At 35.6% G+C, this 21,381-nt stretch overlaps 1 protein-coding gene across 4 annotated transcripts in view; it reads left to right on the top strand.

The window, feature by feature from the left end:
• Positions 1-21,381, top strand: part of REV3L (REV3 like, DNA directed polymerase zeta catalytic subunit) — a 177,297-nt gene that overhangs the window by 147,814 nt on the left and 8,102 nt on the right. For 3 of the 4 annotated variants that reach the window (XM_025444798.3, XM_025444797.3, XM_025444799.3), the window contains exons 26-30: positions 7,980-8,089; positions 13,432-13,546; positions 17,376-17,513; positions 19,048-19,238; positions 19,889-20,135. In XM_025444798.3, the coding sequence (XP_025300583.1) occupies positions 7,980-8,089; positions 13,432-13,546; positions 17,376-17,513; positions 19,048-19,238; positions 19,889-20,135 (801 nt within the window). Of the gene's footprint in view, positions 1-7,979; positions 8,090-13,431; positions 13,547-17,375; positions 17,514-19,047; positions 19,239-19,888; positions 20,136-21,381 lie in introns of those variants that run through there. The other variant, XR_007401373.1, reaches the window with a different exon arrangement.

Raw genomic sequence — 21,381 nt, 5'->3', positions numbered from 1 at the left:
GGATAAAACATCTTGCCTGTACAGAAGCATAGATTAAGATTTACAACCAGGGCAGCCCCGGTGGCCCACCGGTTTAGCGCCACCTTCAGCCCAGGGTGTAATCCTGGAGACCCCGGATCGAGTCCCACATCAGGCTCCCTGCTTGGAGCCTGCTTCTCCCTCTGTCTCTCTCTCTGTCTCTCTCTCTGCTCTCTCTCTCTCTCTCTGTCATGAATAAATAAAATCTTTATAAAAAAAATTATAACCAACTTTTCCTCTGAAACATGCAAGAAGAGAATGTAGTAAATATTTAAAGTGTTGAGAGAAAAACACTCCAGCTTAGAAATCCATACCCTAAAAAATTATTGTCCAAAAGTGAAGGAGAAATGAAGACTTTCTCAGACAAAAATTGAGGGAATTTGTTGGTGATAGACCTGCCTTGCAAGAAATGTTATAAGAAATTCTTTAGAGGGAAGGAAAATGATAGGTGAGAAACTCAGATCTATATTAAAAAAACACAATAGTGAAGTCAAAATAAACACTTATTTTTCTTATTCTTAACTAATCTAACAGATAACAATATCTTTGAAAATAATAACAACAATGTATTTGATTATATGTATGCTTATGTATGAGTAAAATGAATGATAGAAATGACAAAAGGGTTGGGAGGAATTTGGATTATTTCATTATTATAAAGTACTTGCACTACTGTGGACTAGTGTAGTATTTGAAAGTGGTATATTCCAAGGCCAAAACAAAGCAAAGAAAAAACTACTCATCAGAACCCAGCACAATTTACTCAGAATTATAAGTGAAATAAATTACTGTTTTAAACCAAAAAAAAAAAAAAAAGAGTCAACTCAACATTTAACTCACTAGGTATTTGTTTGCTGACAGCTTCTCCTAAAATACAATTTGGTTTCATGTTTATTTAATAATTTAATAGTTTAACATAGCTATTTTAATGAGGTTATTTTAACCATTTCAAACAAAGCCCAGAGAAAAATCCAAAGGTCCTTGGCAATAAAACACAATCTTGATTCTCAAAAAAAAAAGTGATATATTGAAAGTAAATGTATATTGCAAAATCTAAGGCAACCACTTTTGTAAAAAGAGAAATAAAAATAATTGATGTGTAAGAAAGAGAAAATGGAATCCTATCAAAAAATGAAAACCACAAAAGGCAGAAAAAGAGTGGAAAACAAAAATAACAAAAAGGACAACATGTAGGAAAAAAAACTAATAAGAATGAAGTTTAACTCAACAGCATAACCAACTGAATATAGTGGGCACTTATAGACTGCTTCATACAACACCCAAATATGCATTCTTCTCAAGCTCACATGGAATATGCACCAAGACAGACCACATTCTGGGTCATAAGACACACCTTAACAAATTTAAAAGAACATAAATCATATAATGTCTACTCTTAAATCACAGTACAATTAAACTAGGTATCAGTAACAGAAAGAGCTGGAAAATCCCCACATGTTTAGAGATTAAACACCACATCTCTAAATAACACATGGGTCAAAGAAAAAAATTTTTTTAATATTTTTAACTAAAGGAAAACACAACTTATCACAGTTTGTGGGAATCAGCAAAAGTAGCCCTTGAGGGAAATTTATAATATTGAATCCGTTATTAGAAAAAAAAATCTAAAACTAATTATCTAAGCTTCCACCTTAGAAAACTAGAAAAACAATAAATTAAATCCAAAGTGAACTGAAGAAAAGTAATAATAAAAATTATATCAGAAATCAGGATGCCTGGGTGGTTCACTAGTTGGGCACCTGCCCTTGGCTCAGGTCGTGATCCTGGGATCTGCGATCGAGTCCCGCATCAGATTCCCTGCAAGGAGCCTGCTTCTCCCTCTGCCTGTCTCTCTCAGTCTGTGTCTCTCATGAATAAATAAATAAATCTTTTTTAAAAATGTATCAGAAATCAATGAAATTGCAAACAAATCAAGTGAGAAAATCAAAGAACCCCAAAGCTAGTTCTTTGAAAAGACTTAATAAAATCAATAAGCCTTCAGCCAGCCTAAGAAAAAGAAGAAAGAGGACACAAATTGCTAATATCAGAAATGAAAGAAGAGACATCACTTTAGGTCCCATGAACATTAGAAAGACAATCCAAGGATACTACAAACACAAATTTGATATCCTAGATGAAATGACCAATTATTTAAAAGTTGTAATCTGTCAAAACTTACACAGAAAGAGTCTGAATAGGCTTATATCTCTTAAAGAAATTAAATTAATAACCTTCCAAAATAGAAGGTACCAGACCCAGATGGGTTTACTGGTAAATTCTACCAAACATTTAATGGAAAAAATTTTACCAATTCTCTACAATCTCTTTCAGAAAATAGAAGCAGAAGGAATACTTTTTTTTTTTAACTAATTTATTTATTTATTTATGATAGTCACAGAGAGAGAGAGAGAGAGAGAGAGAGGCAGAGACACAGGCAGAGGGAGAAGCAGGCTCCATGCACCGGGAGCCCGATGTGGGACTCGATCCTGGGTCTCCAGGATCGTGCCCTGGGCCAAAGGCAGGCACCAAACCACTGCGCCACCCAGGGATCCAGAAGGAATACTTTTTAACACATTTTGTGAGGCCAGCATAATCCTAATACCAAAACCAAAGACATTACAAGAAAACCAGACACCAGTATCTCTCATGAACATAGCTGTAAAAATTTTTAACGAATGTTAGCAACTCAAATCCAGCAATGTATAAAAACAATTATATACCACAACCAAGTGGGGTTTATCCCAGGCATGCAAGGCTGATAAAACATTCAAAAATCAACTAGTGAGTTCCAACACATCATACACAGGCTAAGTAATAAAAGCTACATGAGGGACACCTGGGTGGCTCAGCGATTGAGCATCTGCCTTTGGCTCAGGATGTGATCCCAGAGTCCCAGGATCGAGTTCCATATCAGGCAGGCTCCTTGCATGGAGCCTGCATCTCCTATCTCTCTCTCTCTCTCTCTCTCTCTCTCTAATGAATAAGTAAATAAAATCTTGAAAGGAAAAGCTACATGATCATAACAACAGATACGGAGAAAGCATTTGACAAAATCCAATCATAAAAACCTTCAGTAAACTAGGAAGAGAGGAACTTTCTCAGCTTTATAAAGAATATACAAAAAAACAAAAAACAAAACAAAACCCCACAAGCTTACAGCTAATATCATACTTAGCTATGAAAACCTTGAAGCTTTCCCACTGAGGTTGGGAACAAGGCAGGAATGACCCCTCTCACCACCACTGATTTTCAGCATCATAGAAGAACTGGAAGCTAGGGGATCCCTGGGTGGCGCAGCGGTTTAGCACCTGCCTTTGGCCCAGGGCGCGATCCTGGAGACCCAGGATCGAATCCCACGTTGGGCTCCCGGTGCATGGAGCCTGCTTCTCCCTCTGCCTGTGTCTCTGCCCCTCTCTCTCTCTCACTGTGTGCCTATCATAAATAAATAAAATAAAAAAAAAAAAGAACTGGAAGCTAATGCAGTAAGACAAATAAAGGACTTAAAAGGTATACAGATTGGGAAGGAAGAAATAAAACTATCTTTGTTATATATGGCATAATTTTCTATGTAGAAAATCCAAAAGAATTAACAAAAAATCCTAAACCTAATAAGCAGTTATAGCAGGGTTGCAGAATACAGGGTTAGTACAACAGAAGTCAGTCACTTTCCTGTATACCAGCAATGAACAAATGAAACTTGAAATTAAAAATGTAACACCATTTATATTAAGTACCCCCCAAAATGAAATACTTCAGTATAAATCTAACAAAGTATGTATGAGATCTCTGAGGAAAATGACACAACTAGTGAAAGAAATGCAAGAAGAGCTAAATAAAAGGAAAAATATTCCATGTTGATAGATAAGAAGACTCTGTATTGTCAAGATGTCAGTTCATATCAATTTGATGTATAAATTGAATGCAATCCTAGTCAAAATACCAGCAAGTTATTTTATGGATATTGACTAACTGATTTTAAAGTTTACATGAAGAGGTAAAAGGTCTAGAATAGACAAGATAATTTTGAAGAATAAACTCATAGGACTAACAGTACCTGACTTTAAGACTTATTATAAAGCTACACGAATCAAGGTAGTGTGTAGTATTGGCCAAAGAGCAGATAAATAGATTAGTGGATCTATTTATAGATAAATAGAGTAGAGATTACAGAAGTAGACCCACATAAATACAGTCATCTGATCTTTAACAGAGGAGCAAAAGCAATATGATGTAGTGAAGATAGAAAAAGGTTTTTTCAATAAATGGTGCTAGGATATCCACAAACAAGAAAGAGAATCTAGACACAGACCTTATACCCGTCACAAATATTAACTCAAATTGGATCACAGAACTAAATATAAAACACAAAACTATAAATATAAAACTTCTAGAAAAAACAGGAAAAAATCTAGATGATCTTGAATTTGGTAATGGCTTTTTAGGTGCAATGCCAAAGGTACAGTGTATAAAAGAAAAGATTGATAAGCTGAACTTCATTAAAATAATTTTCTGCTCGGGATCCCTGGGTGGCGCAGCGGTTTGGCGCCTGCCTTTGGCCCAGGCGCGATCCTGGAGACCCGGGATCGAATCCCACGTCGGGCTCCCGGTGCATGGAGTCTGCTTCTCCCTCTGCCTGTGTCTCTGCCTCTCTCTCTCTCTCTCTGTGACTATCATAAAAAAAATAAAAAATAAAAAAATAATTTTCTGCTCTGCAAAGGACACTCAGGTGTGAAAAGATAAAAACATGAACTTGGAGAATGCAGGGGTTGGTGGCACTGACCCCCTATGGAGTCAAAAAATCCATGAATAACTGTTGATTCTCCAAAATTTAACTACAAATAGTCCAGTAGTCTTAATGATAACATAAACAACACATATTTTGTATGTCATGTGTATTATGTGTGGTATTCTTAAAATTAAGTTAGAAAAATGAAAATGTTACTAAAATAAAAATATATTTTCAATACCATACAGTATTTATTGGAAAAACCCACATATAAGGGGACCCATACAGCTCAAGCCTGTGTTCAAGAGTCAGCTGTATATACACCACATTTTCTTTATCCATTCATCTGTCAGTACACACTTAGGTTGCTTCCACGTCTTGGCTATTGTAAATAATGCTGCAGTGAACCTAGGGGTGCAGATATCATTTACAGGTATTGTTTTCATTTCCATCAGATATATACCCAGTAGTGGAATTGCTGGATCACTTGGTATTTCTGTTTTTAATTTTTTGAGGAACCTCCACATTGTTCTCTGTAGTGGCTACACCAGTTTGCAGTCCCACCATTGGTAACAAGGGTTCCCTTTTTTCCACATCCTTGCCAACACTCCTCTTCAGGGAATTTTCACCTTAAATATTTTTCTCATTATAACTTTTCAGGATCCCAACTAAACTGTAAAGCCCAGTTATTTTCCTTTTTTTTTTTTTTAAATCCTCTTAGCCCTGTAACGTTTGTAATGTTCAAACTGGAACCATCTGGCACAAAGTAGCAGAATCACTTTTAATTACCACTCCTTCCTTCCTTCCCTCTTCCCCCTCCTGCTGCTGACTCCTTGGCCCTGCAAGGTCTTGCGGGCAGCTGCAAGAATTCAGACTCTTCAGTGTAATTAAAATAGGCCAGAGTAGGCAGTGGGAGGCAGACATTTAGGATCAGCATGTGTATGTCTCAAAGCATATTTGACTCTGACACTAGATGGCTCACCCTTCCAGCTATTTGTCAGCATATATTTTAAAGTTTATCTTGTTTTGAAAGTGGCAACAGGGATCCCTGCGTGGCGCAGCGGTTTAGCGCCTGCCTTTGGCCCAGGGCGCGATCCTGGAGACCCGGGATCGAATCCCATGTCGGGCTCCCGGTGCATGGAGCCTGCTTCTCCCTCTGCCTGTGTCTCTGCCCCTCTCTCTCTCTCTCTCTCTGTGACTATCATAAATAAATAAATAAAATAAATAAATAAATAAATAAATAAATAAATGCAACAGATGACATTGAATCTTTCATTCAAACTTGAATTTCAACTAGATAACATGATTTTTAAAAAATCTCAGGATATAGTTCATATTCTCAAGGTTATCTTTTTTTTTTTTTAAGATTTTATTTATTTATTCATGAGAGACACACAGAGGTAGAAACATGAGCAGAGGCAGAAGCAGGCTCCCTGTGGGGAACCCAATGCAGGACTCATTCCCATGATCCTGGGATCACAACTTGAGCCAAGGCAGACGCTCAACCACTGAGCCACCCAGGCGCCCCTCAGGATTTTCTTAATACCCAAATTACATTTCTGCTACCATTTAGTCTTTTGTTCATTTAATATTTCCTTTTAAAAGCAGCTATAAATAGCCTTTAAAACACATATTCAATCCTACATTTAATTCAGGTGATTCAAATTTCATAGTAAAAGGAGGATAATTGTTACTATTGTTTGCTTCTTAACACAAAAATGCATGATTCTTATTTTAAAATTTTTAAAGGAAAGCTCCATTTATGCCAAAGGGCAATTTTCCCAAACCCTTAGCTTTTATGAGTTTAATAAATGAAGCAGCAGTCCTATGCTGGTATCTTTACTTAACTATAAAATATAATTAGTTTGTCATATTTGTCAAGATCTACTATCTTTTTTGTTAGCTTATGACATGATCTTTGTTTCACTAATCACTAATGAAAGTACCCTTGTTAGGGGCACCTAGCTGGCTCAGTTGGTGAAGCATGCAACTCGAGCTTGAGTTCAGGCCCCATGTTGGGTGGAGAGATCACTTAAAAAAAAAAAAAAAGGTATCCTTGTTAGACATATATCTGCTACTTAATTTAAATTGAACACTTGAGGGATCCCTGGATGGCTCGGCGGTTTAGCGCTTGCCTTCGGCCCTGGGCCTGATCCTGGAGACCCAGGATCGTGTCCCTCATCGGGCTCCCTGCATGGGGCCTACTTCTCCCTCTGCCTGTGTCTCTGCCTCTCTCTCGCTCTCTCTGTGTCTCTCATAAATCAATAAATAAAATCTTTTTAATAAATAAATAAATTGAACACTTGATTTTCCATCATATAATGATACATTTTTCCTTGTATTCTGTATTACCTAAAAATTATATATAACCAATCATTGAGATTGAAGTTCAGACATTGACTTTTATGATAACTGAAGAAATGTATAACACTACAAAAAATTTTTTTAAGATATGCATACACACACTCAAGCACATACATGGAACAATTTCCTGGCTAATTGATTATAAAGGCATATAAGGAAGTCCTTGAATAAACAAGGCTTATTCTTCCAGGAATCAAATGAAGCTTTGTACCTTGTTTTGCTTTTGGTGGGTTTTTATTTTAGATTTTATTTATTTATTCATGAGAGACAGAGAGAGGGAAGCAGAGATAGAGGGGAGAAGTAGGCTCCCCACAGAGTGTGGAGTCTGAAGTGGGGCTTAGTCCCAGGACCTTAGGGTCATGACCTGAGCTGAAGGCAGACACTTAACCAACTGAGCCACCCAGGTGCCCCAAAGCTGCGTACCTTGTGTAAAGTGCAATCTGTTTTACTTACTAATACACTGACAGACGAGTCTGTGTATTGATAGGTTCCTTTCTTTAAATTCTTTACCTTAAGATGCCTGGGTGGCTCAGTCAGTTATGCATCTGGGGTTCTGGGATCAAGTCTCATGTTGGGCTCCCTGCTCCATGGGGAGCCTGCTTCTCCCTCTGCCTCTGCTGCTCCCCTTGCTTGTACTCACTCTCTCTGTCAAATAAGTAAAATTTTTTTTTAATTCTATACCTTATTTTCTTCTTGAGTCCTTATAGAAAGAATGACACAGAAGATTGTTTTGTTTTCTTTTTTACATCCTTTTCTCTTTGTTTCATTTTTAGGAATATTTAGTAATGAAAATTAAGTATTCTATGTTAAAACCTATTGATTTATACTAAGCTATGTTAAGAAATTACTTCCGATGTGTTTGTACCAACAGGTTGGTGATAGTATTGTTCACAAAGCCAGAGAGACCTTGGAGCGAGCTATTAAACTGGTGAATGATACCAAGAAATGGGGCGCTAGGGTTGTATATGGAGATACTGACAGGTAATGAACTTTCTGCTTTGGGAATCTCTTCAGATGCTCATTCCAGTGTTTCAAATGGCTTAAGGGTAATCTTTCCTAAAAACAGAATTCTCCTTAAGTCCTTCCCAGTCCTTACGATTTTGTGATCAGAATTAGCACAAGTCCTGAATTAACAGAAAATTTAAGTGTCCTGAGCCACAGACTTGTAGAGATTCCTGTGGCATCCCTGTAGGTAGCCAGGTAGATAACAATCTGCAAAAATACTGTATACACAAGAGTCTAGTCTTTAAAGAAACCGCTTTTAAGTTAAGTTGGCATGATTCTGATTGTAGTTAGTTTGTTTAGCTGTTTAGCCTTTAAGATCTTGAAAAATTCAGGGACACCTGGGTGGCTCAGTCAATTACTGACTTCGGCTCAGCTCATGATCTCAGGGTCATGAGATCATGCCCCGTATAAGACTCCACCCTCATCATGGAGTCTGCTGTCCCGCTGTCTGCTCCTCTCCTGCCACTTTGGCACTCACCCTCTCTCTCAGATAAATAAATAGAATCTTAAAAAAAACAAAAACAAAAACAGATCTTTAAGAATTCAAACCAAAAAACACAAACTCACAGAATGTCAGAACTGAAGAGAACTCTGGTGCTATTCAGGTCAGCAGTTTTCACATTGTTGGGAAAGACCATCAGAGACACATTCTCAGGTGTTGCCTAAAAGCAGATTCCCCAGACAAGAAACTTGTCTAAAATCATCCAACTAGTCAGCAGTGATGCCATAAATCAATACTTAGTGCTTTTTTTATTCCTAGCTAGTACTTTCTCATTGTCAGAATCCATAGGTATTTTGATTCTAATCAAAGAAATGTGTTCACAGTATTCGAGCTTTTGCTGTCCATTCACTATCTGATTCATTCAACAAATGTTTATTGAAATATACTGTATGATGGCAAGTCACTCTAGAACTTGCATTATCAATAGGAACAGTATCACTAATAGGGTACAAATTGGTTCCTAGGAAGCAAAACTTAAATAGTACAATGTGTTTGGGCCCCACAGAGTTCAACCCCATCCAACAATATTTTTTAATCCTTAGTAATTATTTTCTCTTATTAAATTACTTTTAACTTTTCCTTTGAGAAGACAATAAAAGTTTGAGAAACACTGCTTCAGGAATAATAATGCTTAGTAAAGTGAAAAGTTCTTAACTGAGAGGCGATCTGAATTCTCTTTTCTAGCTGTACTCCTGATTGTATGGTCATTAACAAATCACTTAGCCTCTCTGATCAGAATGAAGGAAATCCGATAGATGATGGTGAATGACCATTGCCTCCCTCCAATTTCATGACTGCTAATTTTATGAATCTTGAGGTCTAGCTAAGGGAAATCAGTTACGAAAACGTCAAAATTAGTGTTTGAAGAGTGTTGCTCTTTCTAAAGCAGTTATGCATTATTGTCCATTTAGAAAGTATAATAAACACACTGAATTCTTTTTTTCAATTAAATATTTTTTATTAAAATATAATTGACATACAGTATTAGCTTCTGGTGTACAATGCAGTGATCTGACAATTATATCCATTGTAAAATGTTCACCATGATAAGTGTAGCTACCAGTTGTCACCTAAAAAGTTATTACAGTATTATTAATTAGTGGTTCAAACAATTATTTTATACAATAGTGCTTCGCAATTATATTTATTGCTCCCTAATGGAATATGATTTCCCATCATCTAGAGTTCTCTAGAATCTCTTGGGTCAACTGTACTCAAATTTTTAAAATTATTTTTTGAAAAAGAATCTCTTGGGAAATTCATCTGAGTATAATTGAGAAAGGCCTCCTAAGTTATTCTAATAGCCCCATTCACCCCCTACCATGTGACAGTCACTGTTCTATATGTATACTTGAATCTCCCAACACAAAGATAAATGTTATTTAACTAGATTAAAAGCACCAGTGACAAACTCACTTTAAAACATTTTTCTCTTTTTGTAGGCTAATCACCTCCATTCTGTTAAGTGACCTTCCCTTAGTCTTGGCCACCTGTCTTGAAGCTTAGCTAAAATAAAACTGGCCAAAACAACATAGATGGACTGAAACCCACTAACTACTGGGTAAAATCTCATATATATACCCTATAATAATAATTTTTAAGCTCTCAACTCCATCGAAGTATAATTTTGAACAAAAAAATGCACTATTTTTAAAAAGAAAATGCACAGTGTATACATAGTTCAGTATACACATGTATAGATCTATTTGACCAGTCACCACCTCAGTTAGGGTGCAGAACATTTTTATCAATGTAGAAAGTTCCATCTACCCTTTCACAGTCCCTCACTTTAATTGCCTACCACCAGGCAACCACTTACCTGATTTCTATTACCACAGCTTAGTTTCTCCTGTCCTAGAAATAAAAATGTGTACATAGGAACTTTAATTTCAAAGTGTCTTCATCATCACTGTGCCTGACCATTTTAAGCATAGTGATCTTTTAAAAAAACAAAAGTTTGGTAGTTATATCTCAAATCAAACATACCCTTAGCATATGACTTAACAATTCTACTCCTGGATAGTTACCTAAATGAAATTTAAATTTAGGTCCACACAAAGACTTGATACAAATGTTTATTGCAGCTTTATTTATAATAGTCCAAAACCACAAACAATACAAATTTCCACCAAAGGGTGAATGAATAAACAAACATGGCATATCTATACAATGGAATACTACTCAGCAATAAAAAAGGAATCAGTTACTGTTACTTCAGCAACATAGATGAATCTCAAAAATATGCTGAAAGAAGCCAGACATAAGAGAGTACACACTGTATGGTTCCATTAATATGAAATTCTTAGAGGGGGGAAAAAAACACCTAATCTATAGTAACGAAAAGCAGGTCTTCTGTTGCCTATGGCCAGGAGTGGAGAACTATTACAAAAGAGTACAGGGGAATTTTGGGGGGGTGATGAAAATTTCCTTAGTTTTTTAAGGCTATCATAGATTTAGTGGCTTAAACAACAGAAATTTACTTTCTCATAGTTCTAGAGGCTTGAAGTTCAAGATCAAGTGTTGGGAAATACGGTTTCTCTTGAAGCCTCTCTGTTTAGCTTGCAGGTGGTCACCTTCTTTCTGTGTCCTCACATGACCTTTCCTTTGTTCATGAGCATGCCTGGTGTTCTTTTGTATATTCAGATATTCCCTATTTATAACACCAGTAACAGTAGGCTCATCCTAACCACCTAACTTAGAGCCTCCTTTTAACTTAATCACCTCTTTGAAGGTCCTATCTCCAAGTATACTTGGATTCTGAGGTACTGGGGTTAGGGCTTCAGCATATGAATTTTAGGGGGACCCAGTGCAGCCCGTAACAAGTCTGTGCATTTGTCAGCATGAAACTGTACACTTAAGATGTATTCATTTTATTATATGCAAATTATATCTCAGCAAAGTTGATTTTTGAAAATCTTTCAAAAGGAGATTTTAAATCTATTTTAAAAATAAAGCTTTATTGATAAAATCAGATGGGCCTAACAAAAAAATATTATAGAAAGCTTCAAGTGTTTCAGAGTATATTAAAATTTAGATTAAGACCAGTTTTATTTTAAAGATCTTAATACTGAATAAATATTCATTTTTCTTACGCTTTTCATATCAGACTCTAAATACTATCTTCAGTATTGACAAAGCAAGAGCTTTTCCAAAGAAACCATCCAAATGAGATTTAAAGTCCAATATAAAAACATTTAAGAAATATGAGATTGGTTTATGTGGCCCCAAGACTAGGAACAAGAATCTTAAGGTCATGTTTCAAAATATTTTTCATTTCTACTATTTAATATCTTTCCATTAAAATTATAAGTGAAGGGGCACTTGGGTGGCTCAGTCAGTTAAACATCTGACTCTTGATTTCAGCTCAGTGTGGAGTCTGCCTGAGATTTTTCTTTCCCTCTCTGCCCTTCCTCCCTCCCTCCCTCCCTCCCTCTCTCTCTCTCTCTCTCTCTCCAAATAAATAAAATTTACAAAAAAATTATATGTGAAGATCAACTTTATAATCTCCCTTTTTAAAATATATTTATTGACCATTATCTCTGTTAGTCACAGATTGTGCTATTATAAAGTTAACTAGATTATGTTAGAGAAAAATGCCCAGTGCTTTAGTTTTTTGGTTTTGTGGTGTATTTTTTTTTTGTTGCTTTTTTTGGGGGGGGTAAGATTGATTGATTGATTGATGAGACACAGAGAGAGAGAGAGTCAGAGACATAGAGGGAGAAAAGCAGGTTCCCTGCAGGGAGCCTGATGTGGGACTCAATCCAAGGACCCCGGGATCACGTCCTGAGCCAAAGGCAGACATTCAACCACTGAGCTAACCAGGTGTCCTGGTATTTTGTTTTTATTAGGGTTTTTATTGTTTTTTGTTTTATTTTTTGTATTGCAGGTTTTTATTTATATTAGAAATCCTTCATTGTTGACCTGCATATACTGCCGTTGGAATTGTACATTAGAAATAATGTTTCTGAAAACCAGATTGACCATATCTTTCAAAAAATATTTTTAGTGTATACCATTTACCCAGAAATTTCACTGATAGAAATTTGTTCTAAGCATACAATGTAAGTTCTTTCTATATAAAAGATATTATGCTAGGAGAGGTATGCCAAATTATCATATATGAAATATTTAGCAAAAGAATTTAACCAAATTTCAATGATGGAAGTTTAGTTAAATTATAATCTACCCATACATTGAAATATAGTACTACTGTTAAAATAATGTAAAAGAACTAAGTGACATGGGAATGTGTTAAGATGTACAATTAAATGAAAGGAGAAAGTTATCCAACAATAATGATCTGTGATCCCAAATGAGAAGAGATTTACAGGTATACCCAGAAAGGTTTGTAGTACCTTTTTTCTGAATGATAAGATTAGGTGGTTATTGCTCTTTATGTTTTCTAGCATTTCTTCAGTGAACATATATTACAAAATATATGTGTGTCTTTTTTAAGCTGGGTGGTTCTAGAAGGAAATTTCCTCCCATATCACAAGTAATCTTTATAATCACATTCTCTCTTATTTTATGACTGATGTAATTTTATGTTCTATGAAGCCATTATTGTCTAGGAATCACTCCAAGACCTTTTTGGCAGCTCTGATAGCTGAGCTGATCTGTGGTAGCCAAACTAGAAATGTTAGATGTGTTAAAGATCTGTAATAAGATATACAAGGAAAGTGTAGTAAAACTAGAAAGCAACTTAATAAGGAAGAGTAAGGGGGGTAAAGTTCTTTGGTATTAGACTATTAGCCAGAAAAGTTACTCTTGATGAAATTTTTTGTTACAATGACTTCCTTGTTTTTAATCCTCTTAGTATGTTTGTGCTACTGAAAGGAGCCACTAAGGAGCAGTCTTTTAAGATTGGTCAGGAAATTGCTGAAGCTGTAACTGCTACCAATCCTAAACCAGTGAAATTGAAGTTTGAAAAGGTAAGAGAAATGTAATAAATGCTAGTAAGCACATAAAATTCACATACCTTCTAGAGATTTTGTACTTGCACAATACATTTTTAGAATCAATAACAGTATATGGGTCTACAAGGTGTTAAATTATTTTCCCTTAGTCTTGTGCAATTTTCTCAAAAATTTTTTAGTAATGTCTGTAAAGAAAAAGGTTGTTCCAGTTGACTGTAACTGTGTAACAGACCACACCCAAACTTAATGGTGTAAAACAGTTACCCTTTTTATTATGCTTAAAGATTTTATGGGTCAGGAATTCAGAAAGGGTGCTGCATAGCTGGCGTTGCTCCACAATGCCTAGGTCCTTAGCTAGGAAAACTTAAAGGTTGAATGAAGGTGATCCAACCAACAGCTAATGGCTGAAATCACCCAAAGCTTTGCTCACTCTAATGTCTAGGGGTTGATGCTGGCTCCTCTTTGGCACATCATCTAAGGCTGTCAGCTGGGACGCCTACACTGACTGGTCTTTCCCTGGGACGTGTTCTTCCTCATAGCATTATGGGACTGAGTTCCAGGAATGAGCATCCCAAAGAAAAACAGACAAAAGCTGTTTTGCTTTTTATGACCTTGTCCCAAAGTCACATAGCCTGTCTAGATTTAAGAGAGAACATAGACTCCCATCTCTTAATGGGAAGAATGTCAGAGTCACACTTGTTAAGACCATGTAAGATGGCAGATATTATTTCTTTGGACAATACGGTCTGCCATAAGGACCTTAGATTTTTCACTTTACTTTAGATATCAAATATGTATTTAGTTCTTTCTATATAAAAGATATTATGCTAGGAGAGGTGCACCATGCAAAGAAGCATAAGACCCAGTCCCACTCTCTAAGAGCCAGTAGCCTAAAAGGAAAGATTAGACTCTTTTATTTTTAACTTACAGAAGTCTTATGAGAGCAGTCTCCCTAAACACTGTAAGAGCACAAATAAAAGTCCTCCTGGGCTGGATGGGGAAACTATATAGGAGGTAATATTGCACTGTGCCTCAGAAAATAGAATTTCAGTAGGCAGCAATGGGGCTGCAGTCATTCTGCATAGAAGAAAATGGTATGTAGGAGAATATGGAGTTGGAAAAGTATAATATGGGAACATAGAGTACAGGGAGTGTGTCTTGAATACCAAGCTAAAGTATTTAAACTTGATTAAGAAAAGTTTATCAAACAAGAGCATGACATGATCAAAGCTGTGTGGGGAGGACTGGCCCCACAGTGGTATACAAGATGGATTAGGAAGAGGAGAATCTCAAGATAGGATGCAACCTGTATAGCCTCAACTAGGGAAAATAAAGGACAACTCAAGGGATTGAGAAAGAAGGATGAGTAGGAGTTTAAAGTGGTTAATTTAAGAGAACAGGTGTGAAAAGGGTAAAAATACCTACTTTGAAGCAAGAATTGTGTTTGGAGGACTGGATATGGTATCTGCCTTGAAGAGTGAGCATTCTAATTGGTGCAGAGACGGGGAGAACAGCTAGAAAACAGAATGAGTGCTGTCCTAGAAGTATAGGCAACGTGCCTTGGACACTCAACCCATCTAGCAAAGTGAAGAGCATGACATGCTTAGAAAATAACACCAGACATGAAAATGTACCTGAAATACAGATCATAGACCTTAACATAAAAGCAAAACTGCAAAACTTCTTAAAGAAAATAAACATTTATTTAAAAAATAAACAGTTAAGGATTAAGCTTTATATGTTCATGATGAATATTGGTCTGTAGTTTTTTTCTTGCTGGCTTTGGGACCAAAAAAAAAAAAAAAAAAAAACTAGTTTCATAAAATGAGTTGGAAATGCTTCCATGTATGTAAGGTTAATACAATTATTTCTTTCTTAAATGGTTGATGGAATTTACCAATGAAGCTCTCTGGTCCTGACATTTTATTGGGAGTGGAGGGCATAAATTTTTAATGACAAATTAAACATCTTTAATATATATTGAAATATTCGGATTTTCTTAGGCCAGTTTTGATAACTTGCAGTTGTTCAAAGGAATTTGTCCATTTCTCCTAGGTTATCAGATTTAGTGGCATGAATTATTTATATATGCTTACTGTGATTTTGAGATATATAAGATCTTTAGTGACATCCCTCCTTTCAGTTTTAATATTGATAATTTGTTTTTTCTTTTTTCCTTGATCATCTAGATAGAGGTTTATCCATTTACTGAACTTTTTTGAAGAACCATTTCATTAATTTCCATTCCTTACTATTTCTTTCCTTTTACTTACTTTGGGTTTAGTGCTTTTCTTTTCCTGTCTTCTTAATTTAGAAGTTTGAATTATTGATATTAAATATTTTTAATGTAAGTATTTTAAGATACACATTTCCTTCTAAATACTACTTTAGCTTCGAATTTTGGTATCTTGTATTTTCATTATTCATTTGTTTCAATGATAAAGACTTACATGTCATTTAGAATTGTGTTAAGTTCCAAACATTTAAGGATATTCTAGAAATCTTTTTGTTACTATTTCTAATTTAATTCCATTGTGGTCAAAAAACACACTCTATGATTTTAATGCTTTTAAGTTTATTGAAATTTGTCCTTTGGTCCAGCCTATGGCCTTAGTGAATATTCCCCGGTGACCTTAAAAGCTATCTATATTCTGCTTATTGAAATGTCCTATAACTGTCACTTAGGTTAGTAGTGGTGGTATTGAAGCCTTCTTAATGATTTTCTGTCAATTTCTAAGAGGTGCTAAAGTCTCTAAGTGTATAATCATGGATTTCCATGTTTCTTCCTTGTTATCCTGCCAATTTTTATTTCATACATTTTGAAGTTTTCTTATTAAGTATATACACATTCAGGATTATCTTCTTGATAAATTGATACTTGTATCTTTGATATTTTTCTTGAAATCTGCTTTTTTTGGTATTAATATAACCACTCTAGCTTTGCTTTGATTAGTATTAGCATGTGTATCTTCTTCCATTTTTATTTCTAACCTTTCTATGTCCTTACATTTAAAGTGTACTTTTAGTAGTTTATTGCTGTGTCTCACCTTTTGATCAGATCCAATCTGATCACTTCTGCTTTTTAATTGGGATGTTTAGACTCTTTACATTTAGTGCAATTATTGATAAAGCTTGGGGACAGAGGAAAGGACCGATTTGGTAGCATTAAGAGGATGGAGGGCACACAACGATTAATCTAGAAACTTATCCAGTAGATTAATCCATGCAGTGTTGTTCACTGGAACACTATTTATAATGCCAAAAGATTGGAAACATCCTAAATGACCCACAGTTCTAGTAACTAGTTAAATAAATTTCAGTACCCTCCCATAATTGACTACTGTGTATCTACAAAATAAACTTAGCTTTCTGTACTAGGATGGGATGCTCACCAACATACATTATTATTAAGTTAAATAAGCAAAGTACAGAATGATATATAATGTAAGCTGCCATTATGTGTATAAGTATCTCTGGAAGGGTACACAGGAAATCAAGAATAGAGGATGCCTCCAGGACAGGAAAGTAGAGGTAGGAGGACCAGGGCTTTTCATTGTATATTCTCTTATAACTTTAATTTTGTACTTAAAACTTTTAAATATGTAGGTGTTGAAGTAATTCAATTGTTTAAATAGATACGATTGATGGCTTTTGAGAGAACAGTGCCAGCTACAGCAGGGGCAAAATTTGGTAGTGCATACAAAGGAGTGGAGTGGTTAGAAAGTAAAGACAACTCATTTTGTGTGTAATTAATATTTGGTTAAAGAGAGAAAAAGACATAAAAATAAGATATCCATGGTAGGGGAAAATGGTTATTGAGAGGCATTTTGTTAATCCATTGCAGGTATATTTGCCCTGTGTCTTACAAACAAAAAAGAGGTATGTGGGTTACATGTATGAAACACTGGATCAAAAGGACCCGGTATTTGATGCAAAAGGAATAGAAACAGTCAGAAGAGATTCCTGCCCTGCTGTTTCTAAGGTAAGTTTTATTTATCTTGTTTTCATCTTTAAGAAATAAGTAGCTAAGGAATCTGGTGAAAATCCTTAAGCACACATCACGGTGCGCCCCCCCCCCCCCCCCCCCCCGCAGCCTCAGTGACTATGTATAACTATCGGAGGAACTATATGGATGATTTGTGAAAATTTCCTTACTAATGAAAACAACTTACTTGATTTTAGTCCTTAGTTTCTGACTTCTTCCCACGCCTTACTTTTTATCACGATTACTAAAAAATAACACATGAACTTGATAAGAATTTCTGATCTATCACCTGGAGATGATAATATGTTATCATATAACAACACTCAAAACCTAGGGAGCAGGATAAAGAATCTAGGGACAGAATAATTTTATAAGTAATCCATTCTAGATAAACTGAAATTTTATTTACTTGAATGATTAAATACTAGTTAGAAGGATTTCTGAACAGTAGTACCATAAATTACCTAAATTTCTCAACCACAGTGATTTTAACCATATTTTATACTTTTTCTCTATTCAGGCCCAGATTCCTTCTATAATAAACCAAAAATAAGTAGTATAAATGAAACAGTACTCTACACACTGAGTTTTATAAGGGTATAAAAAGCACAATAGATTGTTGTCAGTGTCAGTATATTATGCTATTTATATATATATGTGTGTGTATATATATATATAATGTTATGTGAATTTGAAATATTATTTAATACTAGTTTCTGGAAGAGATATCATCCAATGCATTCTTTCTCCGAGGGTGGAATCATACTTAAGCCAAATTAGCAAAACTAAATGAGTAAATATGTATTGGTATTCATAAGATATAGAACTTTCACTTAGAACTAATTTAATTCAATCCACTACATATATCCACTGTATGTCGGTCATTTACTAGTAGAAACATTTCTAGCATAGAAAATTCCATCACAGGGCAGCCCTGGTGGCTCAGCCGTTTAGCGCTGCCTTCAATTCAGGGTGTGATCCTGGAAACCTGGGATCGAGTCCCACATCAGGTTCCCTGCATGGAGCCTGCTTCTCCCTCTGCCTGTGTCTGTGTCTTTCATGAATAAATAAATAAAATCTTCTTAAAAAAAAGAAAATTCCATTGTAACTAATACATACTTATTGACACTATGAAAAAGCAAAAGGCTGATTTTGATTGCTTGGTGATATGACACTTAAACTTTTGTCTGTCCACCTGAGTCTATAACAGGCCAAAAAAAAAAAAAAACACTACATGTAATTATGTCTGGCTTCTTGTGCTTAAGTGTTTCATGTTACACTTTACCTAGCAAATGTTTTATTTGCATGTTATTTTGATATGATGTTCCTCAAACTACATGATATTCTATTTTTAGAAATAGCAAACTATATAAGATCTCCAAAATACTTTAATTTTTATTATCCAGTTACTATAAATAGCCAATTGTTTAGGTAGATGGGCAAATTACCCAGTAGTTACATAATTGAAAATATAATAATGATGAAATGTACTAGGCGATATTTTTATGAGCGTATCCTTTTTTTTTTTAAGATACTTGAGCGTTCTCTAAAGCTGCTATTTGAAACAAGAGATATAAGTTTAATTAAACAGTATGTTCAGCGACAATGTATGAAACTTCTGGAAGGAAAAGCCAGCATCCAAGATTTTATCTTTGCCAAGGAATACAGAGGAAGTTCCTCTTATAAACCTGGAGCTTGTGTGCCAGCCCTTGAACTTACAAGGTAATGATGCACACAACAGCACCACTCTCAGTACCTACCTAGGATTCTGAATGGTTTGGAATAGATGTAAAGACAGCTAGTTCATAGTTTCTTCACCTGTCCAGAAGAAGCCTCACTAAAGATAAATTAAAGCTCTCCCATACTTTTTAAACTCCAAAGAAGAAAAAGGAACTCCTCTTCTGGGCTTCCCTTGAGAAACTATATTCGGTGAAATCATAATCTGGAACAGAGCTTGAATTGTTTATCCACATCAAAATCACCAGTTAGTCTTTAATGTGGGTCTACCAAAGCACTTAGATGATATCATTCTAAAATCAGATCATTTAACCAGCTAAAATTTATGATAGTTAAAGTTCTTAAAATTTAAGAACTATTTATGATAGTTCTTCCTCTTAGGAGATAGAAAACATTTTAAGCTAGTTGATATCTGGCACCTCTTACTGTTTTTCAAGTAGCAATGACTTACAGAGTAAATTTGAAGCTCTTGTGTCTGCTTGGTGCTAAGTCAAGTGCATAGAGGCCTCAGAAAAGTTGTAACTCTAACTTCAAGGTACTCCTTGTACTCTCATGGTTTCATAATTGTTTCTTAATTTTCTGGTAAGATGCCTTTATAATAGTTTTTGAGTGAATATTTATGTGAATTTAAATAGGAAAATGCTTACTTACGATCGGCGCTCTGAGCCTCGAGTTGGAGAGCGAGTGCCATACGTCATCATTTATGGGACCCCCGGAGTACCACTTATCCAGCTAGTGAGGCGCCCAGTGGAAGTGCTGCAGGACCCGACTCTGAGACTGAATGCCACTTACTACATCACCAAGCAAATCCTGCCACCCCTGGCAAGAATCTTCTCACTTATTGGTATTGATGTCTTCAACTGGTATCATGAATTACCAAGGGTAAGCTTACTAAATAGTATACCTGTGCTGTGACTGTAAAGAGAAGTCATTTGCAATTTCCAGTAGAACTAAAGATTTCATTTATGTGCTATGAGAAGTAACACAGATGCTCTGTTATCCTAAACTGGCAAAAGTGCCACACTCTTCTGATTTCCTAAAAGAAACAATTTTAAGTTTTCTACAAACACCTTCCCAGTTTCTGTCACATTGGCCAAATTACAGGATATTAAAATAAATTCTGCAACTATTTCAGTGGTAAAAAGTTAAGTAAAAAATAACTCATAATAAACTCATAATAATTCATAATAAAAAGTAAATGAAGGAAAGCAAAAAATTCCTTCAAAATGGGTAGTTAAGAAATGTATATAGTATGTAGTATCTAGACATAGTGCTAAAGAAATCAGACTAAAGAAATAATGTTAAAAGAGCATTTTGCTAAAGTAAAACCTGGAACTTAGAATCTGGGCCAAGGGAGTTTGGCGTAACTTGCAGCTCACTGGAAGCCTGAAGGAGCAATCTGTGGCTGGCTCATAATCTGGGATACATTAGTCTCAGAGAAGAGCAGTTTATATCTGCTGTTTGGAATTGGACCTGCTCAGTCATTTGCTGTTATCTCAGACTATAAAAGACTGATAGCATTTCAGGCAAACTTGTAAAAGTTGATCCTCAAATTACTTTACCTTCTCAACAAGCACATGTGGCCTCAAAGGATAGAATAAGATAGAAACTGAGGTTGAAGCTGTGCTTCCGAGAAGCTGTGCTGGCTGAAGTCTGTCATGTCGTGTCCTGGCTCTGCACCAGAAAGCTAGGACTACTTCTCATCAGCAGAAAGAATGTTAAACCAATGGCAATCGCAAGAAGCTGACCTAGTAACTTTTATGCAAAGTGATTAGAAGATACCAAGAGAAGACCAAGGGTATAATCACGACATGATAATGTTATTTCAGTGTCAAAAGAAGACAGATCTCTGAGGCCAGGATTAACTTCAAATGAAGAATGCTTAGGTGACACATATCTAATTACATTTGGAATGCTCCACATTTACATTTGCTTGAATTTTGCACCCTACTGCCTAACAAGTTATTTTTAGCCTTCTACTTGCCTTGTTTCCATGGCCCAGTTTTGTAGCCTTAAACAGAATCCACTCTCAACCTGAATTTCTACTATTGTCTTCTCTAATCTCCAGTGTCCTGTATGATCTCCTGTATCTGTATATCTCAACCAAAAAACTGGGTAGCAGACCATT

Source organism: Canis lupus, chromosome 12, assembly GCF_003254725.2.
Source record: "Canis lupus dingo isolate Sandy chromosome 12, ASM325472v2, whole genome shotgun sequence".
In the NCBI taxonomy this organism is placed as follows: Eukaryota; Metazoa; Chordata; class Mammalia; order Carnivora; family Canidae; genus Canis; species Canis lupus.
This window is presented reverse-complemented; position numbering and strand designations above follow the sequence as displayed.